Source organism: Corvus moneduloides, chromosome 6 (genome assembly GCF_009650955.1).
Source record: "Corvus moneduloides isolate bCorMon1 chromosome 6, bCorMon1.pri, whole genome shotgun sequence".
NCBI lineage: Eukaryota > Metazoa > Chordata > Aves > Passeriformes > Corvidae > Corvus > Corvus moneduloides.
In genome coordinates, this window is record NC_045481.1 from 23,562,323 (window position 1) to 23,573,161 (window position 10,839).

The 10,839-nt window shown below is 53.4% G+C and overlaps 1 protein-coding gene across 1 annotated transcript; it reads left to right on the plus strand.

The window, feature by feature from the left end:
- Positions 1-2,551: 2,551 nt before the first annotated feature.
- PROX2 (prospero homeobox 2) lies at positions 2,552-7,322 on the plus strand. The gene is made up of 4 exons (XM_032110850.1): positions 2,552-4,165; positions 4,746-4,853; positions 5,298-5,492; positions 5,593-7,322. The coding sequence occupies exons 1-4, from the start codon at positions 2,573-2,575 to the stop codon at positions 5,776-5,778; spliced, it is 2,082 nt and encodes a 693-aa protein (XP_031966741.1). The 5' UTR covers positions 2,552-2,572; the 3' UTR covers positions 5,779-7,322.
- Positions 7,323-10,839: the final 3,517 nt, after the last annotated feature.

Sequence of the window (10,839 nt, forward strand, 5' to 3'; positions counted from 1 at the left end):
GTGGGATCTGGGCCACCTCCTTCCTTGGCTGTGGCACTGCTTGTCAGCTTGGTGTATTTCCATCGTCTCACCAACAGTTCACCACCCTGGGTCCTGAATTGGGCTTCCAGGCCAAATTCCAGGGGAAAATTGCTCTTCTGGGCCTCTGCCCACTTGGGCAGCCAGCAACTCGGCACCTGACAGCCCTTGTCTGTCTGGCTCCAGGGGCTGTAAGTGTGGGAGACGGCAGGGAAGGTGGCTGGACGCCGGCGTTGGACCTGACCTCCTGGATGTCCATCTGCATATTCAGAAGTCGTTCCCAGCTGGTTGGCTGCCTCCGGCCTCCCTACTCCCTCTTTAAAGGCCCTGAGCGCAGCGGGAGGACGCGCTGGCGCTGCCTCCGCGGCATCCCGCGCTCCCCGGCCCCGGGAGCTGCCACAGAACAGAGGGATGCGGCAGCTGGGGAAGGCTCTGGGGGGAATTGCCGTCTGGAGGGACGGCACGCTGCTCCGTGCACGGCTGCCCCACCGAGGAGCACCCGAGGAGCCCATGTGGGGTGGCTTCGGTTTTGGAGAAGGCACACTGCCCTGCTCTTCTGAACATCTTCATTTCGTTCCTGTCTCTTTCTTAAGGTAAGAGGAGTCTCGGCTGCTTTTTAGTGTTCTGGAAGGTGACACTAATGAAAGCTGGCAGTAAGAGTAGGAACCAAAGCACGCACCTGTTAACTTTGTGCGGAAAGGGCTGCATCAGCAGGAGGGGTTTGCTTAGGGCAGCACCTCCTGGTCCTGCGATGCCGGGGACGCTGCGAGGGGGAGCCAAGGCCACCCACAGCGAGCTGCCACGGCCTGGGACCGCAGGGTCTGCTCCCTCCCTCCAAATCTCCAGAAGAAAGATGGTGGTGCTAGAAACCTTAAGCAAGTGGAGGTCGCCTTGCCAGCTCCGAGTTGATCTGCTTACAAAGGGTGTATCATCCAGGTTCTGGGGGGCTGGGAAGCCTCAGCACAGGGGGCAGGTAAGCTCCCGACCTTGCTGTTGAGCACAGCAGGTGAGAGAAATTGTGAGCAAGTGTCAAAGAAGGTGCTTCTGTAAAAAAAATGAGTGAGGTTACAGGACCACGCCATTGCGAAAAGGATTAAGGGTGGATGGAATCTATGAGTGCAGTGTGTTTGCTGTGTGACTTTGTTGGATGCAGATGGCAGGCTAAGAGGCAGCTGCAGGCAATGGGGAAGCTTGTAACACAAGGGCAAGGTGTGGTGTTGAGAGCTGCCGGCACCCCAGCCTTGTGCTGGCTGTGGATAAACTGAGCAGTTTGAAAGACCCTACAGCAGACTGTTAGGAAAATGAAACCCTAATGGTCAGGCAGGGTGAGGAGACAACACAGGAGATCAACAAGTGGTGTCAGATAACCCAGAAAATGCTTGGTTTGTCAAGACTATAGCTCTGCAAAAGGCAGAGCTCTCCCAAACACCTGCCTAGAATTCAGGGGTGTTTCAAGAAAGGCAACCTGGCAAAAAACACTGAGAAGAAACCCATTTTCTACACTGCCTGGAGGATTTGGCGTGGAGCAGTTACAGGGACAGGAGACTGATGGTGTTGAAAATGATAAGGTATTTCTGAGAACAGCAAAAGAATCCCAGACTTTCAAGGTGCCTGGAAAAGACAAGAGCTGAACTAATTTAGTGGTGCAAAGCTACTGCTAATTAATGTGGGTACGGAAGAAGCAACCCACAGGGCCGGTTACTGTGGAATTGCCCAGGATACAATGTTTTACACCTTCTTTTGCAAAGCTGTCCAAGCGAGGAATGAGTGGAGGGGGTGGATCCCCGCTTGGAGTCAGCATGACAATTTTAAGCCTCGGGCTGCTGGCTCAGTATTTTTTCTCTTCCCTGATAATCCCTATCCTCATTTCTTTTATTCAGTGTTTTGCCAAGCACTTAGGAACCCCGTGTTGTGTTAGCCTGAACATCTCAGTGTGTCCTGCTTGCAGCAGGTCACACTGCCCTTTTACCCTCTCTGTGCCCTTCCACCAGCCTGCTTGTGCTGGCCCAGCCCCCAAGTGCTGCCACCCATCCCTGTGCCCTGGGGACTCTGCTGGTGGGTGCTGGGGCTGGCAGAAGCTGTCAGCACCCATGGCCTACCCATCTGTGTGCCGTGAATACCTTCACCAGGAATGCAGCTGCTGTTCTGTGCTCTGCCAACACCCAGGAGCACCCAAACCCACCCCTTTGCCCAGGTGTATGTGGCAGAGGGCTCTGCCTGGTGCTCCCTGCCCTTGTACCTGAGTCCACAAGCCCAGAGAGCAGTTTCCCCAAATGCCTCTGGTGCAGACGCAGCTGGTGGTGTGGGAAGTTTGTGCTGCCAGGCACATCTGGGGCCCAAAGTAGTTGAAACGTACTCTGGGCACGATGAATGTCTGGCTGCTAGGTGGGAGCTGTGGCAGTGCCCAGGGCATTGCTGCTGTTGTGTGACACCTGACAGTCTACTTACAGGTTTTGCAGTGCCTGGAGGTTTCTGCCTGGGTCACTCCCTTGTGAAATAGTATTTGCAGGGGAGCAGGGATGCCATGGAAATCTGGGAGGAAAACTCTCTGGCCATGTGCTTGGAAAACTGCTGTATGAGGTCCTGTTTCTTGCTCTTTCTCCAGTTCCACACTGCTAGCAGGCTGAAACATCAAACATCAGGGAAGCCTCCCAGTCTGTCCAGGCAGGAAGAAGATACGATGGACAGCAGGACTGGCTTTGAGCAGGACAGAGACTATGCCACTTCAGGGCATGGCGAGGGGCTGAAACTGGAGCCCTGTTTCCAGACTGACTCTCTCTTGCCTTCCTCCAATGCATCCCTGATACCACAGTTCCTCAGCCACACAGTGATTGGCAGGAACCTGGATCCCACCATCCTTTTCCCTTCCTCTCAGGCAGTGGCCCTGCCTCATGACTACAAATGCGGTGCATGTCCTGGAGAAGAAGTGCAAGCCCCAGCTTTCCCCAGGACCTGTGCCCCAGGTCCCGTGCCCTGTGCTGGTGATGGGGACCAGCTCTCCAACCAGCACCCACGGGACCAGCTCTCCAACCAGCACCCACGGGACCAGCTCTCCGACCAGCACGTACGAGCCAAGCGGGCCAGGGTGGAGAGCATCATCCAGGGCATGAGCCTCCCACCAACCCCGCAGGCATTTGACACGAACCTGGAGGCAGCTCTTAGGCATGAGAGGGAAAGGGGTGCTGAGATGCCCCAGGAGAGCAAGAGGAAGCCAAGGGTGCCCCAGCAGGGTGTGGGGGCAGTTGGACGAGTGGCTCCCACAGGGGGCAGCTCCCATGCCAAGGGTTGCCAGCAGCTGAAAGAGCAGCTCTGCTTTTTAGAGCAGCAGCTGAGGTGGCTTCAGGAGAAGTTCTACCAGGTCTGTGACTCTGAGGATGCTGCCCAAACCCAGGAAGATACTGAGAAAGTGCAGCCACTGCCTGGAAAGCCTAAAGACAGACTGAACAAGGACAGTGCCACTGCCACCAGCAACCCACGCAAAGCACCTCTCAGGGGGAGCGTCCTGGAGGTGCATGGGCTGGAGGAGGCTGAGGACAGAGGTGACACAGGTGGCCTGCCCTCGGCAGTGAGCGTCCTCTCACAGGCACTGAAGCACGAGCTGGCTGTGGTGACATCCCAGGTAGTGGATTCTGTCCTGAAGACTGTCTGGCCGAAGGCAGACAGCCACAGCCAGAAGCAGCACCACAGCCTTCTGATGCTGGGGCCAGATGCCAGGAGAGAGTATTCTGCTGGTGGGAAATGCAGAAAACCACTTGCTAAGCCATCTCCCATGAATGCACCAGGCTCGCTGGGGTCACCCCAGGCTGGGGTCCTGACAGGTGCTTTGGGGAAGAGCCTGGGCTCTTATGCTGGCTCCTTCAGTTCAAGGGGGGTCAGAAAATCCTCTCGGATACCCACTGTGGGTTATTCACTGGGCTCAGCCACCCCTGTCCAGGACAGCCAGCTGCTGAGCCAGCTGTTGGGATATGGCCAGCACAGCCTCTGGGGCAGTGACTCTCGTGAGAGCCCATCTCTGGAGAGGGGCTGTCCAGAGCCCCTCAACTTGCACTGGGGAACTGTTAAACTGAGGTCATCGACTGTGAGACAGCAGCAGCACCATCCCCTGCCCCTGAGCCCTGCCAACAGGGAGAGCCTGGCACTACAGCCAGCTGGCAGAGATGGCTGCAGTGAGCTACCAGCTGCAAATGACGGAGTGCCCTTTGCCTCAACCCATATATCCTTTGGGGGCAGCTAGAGGTCCCTGGGGAATGTGCTCCCCTTGTCCTCTGGGGCCACAGCTTGCTGGTCTCTGCAAGGCCAAGGCCCCTGCTGCTCTGTAGGGTGTTAAAAAAATGTATGGGCAGGAAAGGAGTCCTAAGCCATGGAGGGGCACTGCCACTCCTCAGGGTTGGTTAGATGCTGAACCGTAGTTGTGGGTATAGGTCAGGAGCTACCAAGCCTGTTCTTGGGCCATACTGGGGGTCCTGTCACCCTAAACCATGAACAGCTGTCTCATGGAAATTCCAGTCCTCATGAGACTGTGAAGTGCTGTGGAGAGCGTTAGCTTCCTCAGAGATTCTGAAGGGAAAAACCAGTAGCTGTCCAGTCAAGGATGAACCTCCTCTGCCCTACTGACAGGCCATGAGGGGCTATTGTGGGCACTGGGCATGTGTGTGTTAGGGCTGGTGCTCAGGGACATGCCAAGCTCAGGATTTGCTATGTGTAGGCTTTCCTTGACCCCAAGGCAGATGCAGGAGGCGCTGACCCCCGGGCACCTGAAGAAGGCCAAGCTGATGTTTTTCTTCACCCGCTACCCCAGCTCCACTCTGCTGAAGACCTACTTCCTCGATGTGCAGGTAAAACAGCAGCAGCCAGAGCTGGGGCTGGGCAGGGCTCCCATGTGGTGTGGCACCTAGCCTGCCTCCCTGGGGAACCTTGAGGAAAGGGCTGCTCTTGTGTCCCCCTGCCTTGCTGGCAGGAGATAGGGGACAGCACCCATTTCAGCATGGGCTGCCCAGGAGCAGGTGCACAGGCAGACCTTGGTTGTCACGTCTTCACTCTGTGCAATCAAGGTATTCAGATTAAATGTGCCTCCCCATTGCAGGGTGGCTGGGATCCGAATCTCGGTGTGGAGAGCACCTCGGACACCCTGATGTTGTTGCCCCAGCTGGTGCTTTTGCAGCCTTGGGCCAGGGCTGGGTTTGGGCCAGTCCAGCAGAGCATGGCTGGGTTTGCAGGGGCTCGTGGGTAGGGAGGATCCAAGCTGGCATAACACCATCCTCTGGCTCTCCCCCTGCCAGTTCAGCCGCTGCATCACCTCCCAGCTCATCAAGTGGTTCAGCAACTTCCGTGAGTTTTACTACATCCAGGTGGAGAAATTTGCCCGGCAGGCCCTGCTGGAGGGTGTTGTGGATGCTTGCACTCTCCAGGTCTCCCGGGACTCTGAGCTCTTCCGTGCCCTCAACATGCACTATAACAAGGGGAATGACTTTGAGGTGAGGAGGGGATCTGGATGAAGGGGGTGGTGGCATTTGCTGGGGTAAGGAGGCAGCAGCGACATGCTCGTGTCATTGGCTGATTCCTGTCTTGCTGCAGGTGCCGGGGCGGTTCCTGGAGGTGGCCAGCCTGACACTGCAGGAGTTCTTCAGCGCTGTCAGGGCAGGCAAGGATGCTGACCCCTCCTGGAAGAAACCCATTTACAAAATCATTTCCAAACTGGACAGTGACATCCCAGAAGGGTTCAAAGCTGCTGGCTGCTCCCAGGAACTGCTCCACAGCTGAGTCTCTGTGAAAGCAGCCCTGGGTCATGTGTGCAGCCACCATGTGCTAAGCACCTCAGGGGCACTCTCTACAGCACTTGTTAGTTGGGGTGTTCTCTCTCTGAGGGCCATGCACTCTCTGTAAGACAGCTCCTTGGGTTAGGCCTATCACTTGACTTATGTGCTGGGATTTTATGCTGTGTAGTTTTTTCTGCTGCTCAGAACTGGTGGGGACCCTCAGAAGGGAGGGACAGAGATGAAGCCATCAGGTTGGAGCCGGAGAAGTTGCCCATCCCCAGCTCTCCCCATGACCCTGGCTGAGCTGCCTTCATTCTCTCTTCCAGAGGGTCACAAACCAGGGCAAACAGCCTTGCTATTTATGAAACAGGAAGAGGTCCTAGTAGTGGGCAAAGTTTCCTTGGCACAGCAGAGTAGCGAATGTGCCCAGTCCAAAAGCATGACTCAGTTTCTGTCCAGATAAAACACACCAGTGTCCAAAGAAAACAGCTGGTGAATCATAGCATTTCAAGCACCCCGTGGGGATAGTTGTTCCTGTCCTGGGATATGTAAAAACTGTGTTTGTTGTAGCCAGCAAGAATACCACTCTCCTCTGCCTCCCCTGTGCTGTTAGACAAGATCCTCCATGCAGCTGTGTGCTGTGGCCAAGCAGGTGTGTGCTCCCCAGCAGTGTTATCTGGGATGCTGGAGGAGAGCAGCGTGCACAGCCAGCACTGCTTGGCACTCCAAACAGCCTCCGTCAGCCCATCACCTGGGAGGACAGCTCCACGTTAAACATCCACCATGTCCCCTCATACCATCTTCCTGCTGGCAAAACTGCCCCAAGCATCTCTGTTCTGCATCCCTGGTGAAAGAGGAGCACGTTATTTGGGATTCATGAGTCCCTGTGGGTTTAACACAAGCTGGGGAAGAGCTGGGCCCTGATCTCTACTGCCCCATTGCTGTAAGGATTGTAAACTCAAGGAGGTTTCTTCACCCCCTGACCAAGACTCAGTGGCTGCTTTTCTAGCTGATGGAGCATGGTGAAGTGTTTTGTGTTAAGGGCTCTCTAATCCTGACAGAGGTGGCAGTGGAGAGGAAAAGGCTGGGAAGAGGAGAGAGTCCTGACAGAGGCATGGCAGGAGGGCACTGGGAGGGCAGTGATGAGCAACAACATACCCATGCAAAACCCTCTGGAGAAGAAGACTGGGAGAAGGCCAAGATGATTTTGAATGTGCTGTAAGATGTCAGTTGGTACTAGAGTGCAGCAAGTGACTCCTGAGAGGAAAATCACAGTTCCAGCATCAGATGAGTGCATGGAGTGATCCACAGGCAATGCATCTGCAGGAGTTAAGGAAGCGTGTGGTAACATCAGGACACAATGGGGAGCTCTGAAATAGGGGCAGTTTGACAGTGGTTCCCCCCATCACGAGTGTGGCCACCCAGATTTTCTGCTCTGTTTGTATGTTTCTTTCTCCAAGTTTGTATATTTTACAACCCAAACACCAAATTTACTTGACTCCTCTTTAAATAAACACATTGCTTAAGTTACCCCTTTACATCCCTATAGATCTATTTGATAACCTCTGTTCTAAAGAGTTATCCTAGGAATTTCTTGCTTTTTGTTGGGAAAAATAACACTGCAGCAAAAGGGCAGTCCTTCTGCCAGCATCTCTGTGGGGCCAAGCGGGCCCCACTAGCCAACATCAGTTCCTTTAAACCCATCCCCTCACCTCAACGCCTCAAGGTTAGTCTGAAGTGCAACTTGTGAGGATCAGGAAGAGGGGGGCTGGAGGCAGACAGAGACATATCCCAAAGCTTACGGGTGCTGGATTCAAATGTACAACACTGGATAAATGCTGCTGGTGGTACCATGAAAGTGCCATTCCTGCAGGCAATAACAACCTCAGAACTTAAGTAATGCTTTGGGTAGGCAAAACCAAAGCTGCTGGAAAGGGAAATGATGGCCTGGCTTGGGGAAGGGTCAGCAAATTCACCTGTCGGTAGCTAAATAATTAGGGAACATAAGGTACAGGTTTACTGGAGGCATCCTGCTGAAACAAAGGCTTTTTACACAAAGTTCCTGGTGGGGGTAGCAGTTTCTTGCCTCCTGTGGTAATGTGCAAGTACTTGAGTGTCAGTAAAACAGCAGGTGGGGGACTGAGGACAAGGCAGTGCCCCAGATCACGGTCATGCAGTGGCTGAGATTGTAGGGTATGTCTGGAGGTCATCTTGTCCAACCCTCTGCTCAAGCAGGGCCACTGAGAGATGGTTGCCCAGGACCATGTCAGAGGGGTTTTTTGTATCTTCAGGTAAGGAGGGACTCTACAATCTGATCATTAATGAAGACGTTTAACAGGATTGGACTGGGTATTTGCAGGAGTATTTTTGCTCCAGTGGTTGCCATGTAAGTACAAGTGGGAACTAGAGAGCTGTGTATTACAGTGGTTTTTGTGAAATGTGTGCCAGTATGACCACGACAAACAACATCTGGCATCAGTTATCCTTTGCCTGTGATGAGGCCTCACTAGTTGTATACATGGGTTCAATTCTGCCCATGTAGATTTTCCATCTAACAAAGAACACACAAAAAACCAAACCCAAGAAACCCCAAAATAGACAAAAAAACCCCACAACCCCCAAAAAAACCCCAAACAACAACAAAACCAAAACAAAAAAAACCTCCCAAAAACCAAACCAAACCCCCCAGAGCCTCCCGGTGTGGGGAATGCCCAGCCACTGCCCTGGAGGGACGTCTGCTGAGATAAGGAGATTGAGCAATCTCCCAGCAAGACTCCCTGGAAAAGCAACCACTCTGGTCACGGCGAGGAAAGACAAACCCACAATCCTTTGGGAGACACTATGCAGATCATTTGTAACCCATTGGTCTGTACCCATCCCAGACCCTCTGTAATCCATTGGTCCCCTACCGATCCCCTGTATCCCTATAAAAGCAAGCTCCCTGGGGCCCCGCCCAGAGAGGGTTCCCGTCCCTGGCTCCCCCCTTCGCCGGAGGGGACCCACAATAAAACTACCACCGTGCGGAACCAGCCACACGAACCTTCTCGTGTCTCTCTCTGGTCTGGCTTGGCCTGGAGGCTGCCCTGCAGAGCTGAGCTGGAATCACGAGCTGATATCACTAAAGAGCTGACAGTCTCTGCAAGGGCCCTCCTGCCAGCAGCTGAGGGAAGACACTGGACCTCGGGAAGGCGATTCCTTTCGGGACCACCTCCCCGGACCGGTCACCTCTTCCTGGGACAGAGCCGCTGACCCCCTCTCCAGCTGTAATACCCCCGCATGGCTACAGAGACTCTGCAAAGGACCCAAGACCACAGGGCACTTGTATTGGCTGGCGTCTTCTCTGGCAGCTTTTTAATCCCTGTCTACCTTCAGCCAAGTGTGACAGAGGCCACAGAAGTGACAGAAATGCACAGGTAGAATCTACCCACCTTTTTGTCACCCTATGGTCCTCCTGCAAGCAGAGATCCTGTCTGGGGAGTCTGGGGTGCAGCTGCCTCCTCCAGGACCACTTGTCTGCTTGGACGCAAGGGGGTTGCACTCAGACAGGCACAACTCTGCTGCTGAAGTCGAGTGAGCTGAGTCAAAAAGTCTTGTGCTCCTGTGAGAGCCTTGGAAAGCAGCAGCCAGCTGATAAAGAAGGAGCTCACACTGCCTTCCCTCCTATCTAGGTCACAGAAGTACTGATATGGAGAAGGCAGTACATCTGCTGGGAGGTGGGGAGAGCTGGAGTTACTCTAGGGGCAATGCAGCCTGAAGCGTGAGGGGAAAAAAACCAGGGTGTGAATTCCACACTGCCCAGTCAATAGTGGGGTTCTACAGGGCTCCAGTTCTCTTCAACATCTTCATTAATGACTCCAATTCAGGAGTTGAAAAAATACTAAGTAAATTTGTCAATTCCCTTGAGGGCAGAGAGGTCCTGCAGAGAGACCTTGACAAGTCAGACAGATGGGGAATCACCAACTCTATGAAGCTGAACAAGGGCAAGTGCCGGACTCTGCACCTGGGATGGGACAACCCTGGCTGTGTGTCTTCAACATCCTCAAAAGGTGGAGGGGCAGGCACGGATTTCTTCTCTCTGGTGACCAGTGACAGGACTCAAGGAAATGGCATGAAGCTGAGTCAGGGGAGGTTTAGTTTAGATATCAGGAAAAGGTTTTTCACCCAGAGGGTGGTTGAGTACTGGAACAGGCTCCCCAGGGACATGGTCACAGCACCAAGCCTGACAGTGTTCAAGAATTATTTGAAAGATGCTCTCAGACACTCTTGGGGCGTCCTGTGCAGAGAGAGGAGTTGAATGCTGATGACCCTGATGAGTCCTTTCCAACTCAGCATATTCTATGATTCTATGAAATTAAGGTTTCACTACTTGTGCTGTGCAGGGTATGGTGTGGAATTTCATTTACATTCTAGCTGTACCCAGACACAGAAGTTAGTTTTCAAACAAAGCCTAATGGGTGCCCATCACAGAGAGATTTCTACTGAAAAAGTGGGTCTGCTTGCAGGGCTGGGGGGAGAAGGGAGAGCAGCTGCACACACAGAGACTATGGTCATGACTCCCAGGCTTGGGTGGGCTCTTGCTTCACCATTTCCCACTAATTAGCCAAGGAAGCAATTTGGGTAGTGCAGTCACTACTGGTGACTGAGTTTCATCTTGAAATAAAAAATCCTTTCCTTCTCCCTATCCAAATTTCTGTGGTATATGCAAAAAACCCACAGGCACCTGTAACTATCTCCTCTTGGAACAGTTCCTCAGGGCTATCCTTTTACATTTCCACATTCCTAGCCCATTCACAACAACCCACTCAGTCCATACAGCTACACAGCAGCAAAGGCTGCTAAATATTTAGAATCACTGATTCCTGCCTCCAGGCTGTGGCTGCCAAAAGAGGGAGGTGTAGCCACACTGACTAAGCTGGCAAGGGCCTGAGAGCCCTTATGTACTCCTCTATGTTAATACTTACCATAAGAGCCCTTATTACTCATGTGTAGCTAATTAGAGCTTGAAGAAGTTCCTAGTGAATGTTTGTCCTGTGTGCCAAAATAGCTTGGGAGAAACTGACAATAA

Coding starts and splice junctions, on each gene's coding strand:
- PROX2 (XM_032110850.1), top strand. CDS start 2,573: ATGTGCTTGGAAAACTGCTGTATGAGGTCCTGTTTCTTGCTCTTTCTC. Junction 4,166..4,745: donor AGAGCCTGGCACTACAGCCA/GCTGGCAGAGAT, acceptor ACCCCAAGGCAG/ATGCAGGAGGCGCTGACCCC. Junction 4,854..5,297: donor CCTACTTCCTCGATGTGCAG/GTAAAACAGCAG, acceptor TCCCCCTGCCAG/TTCAGCCGCTGCATCACCTC.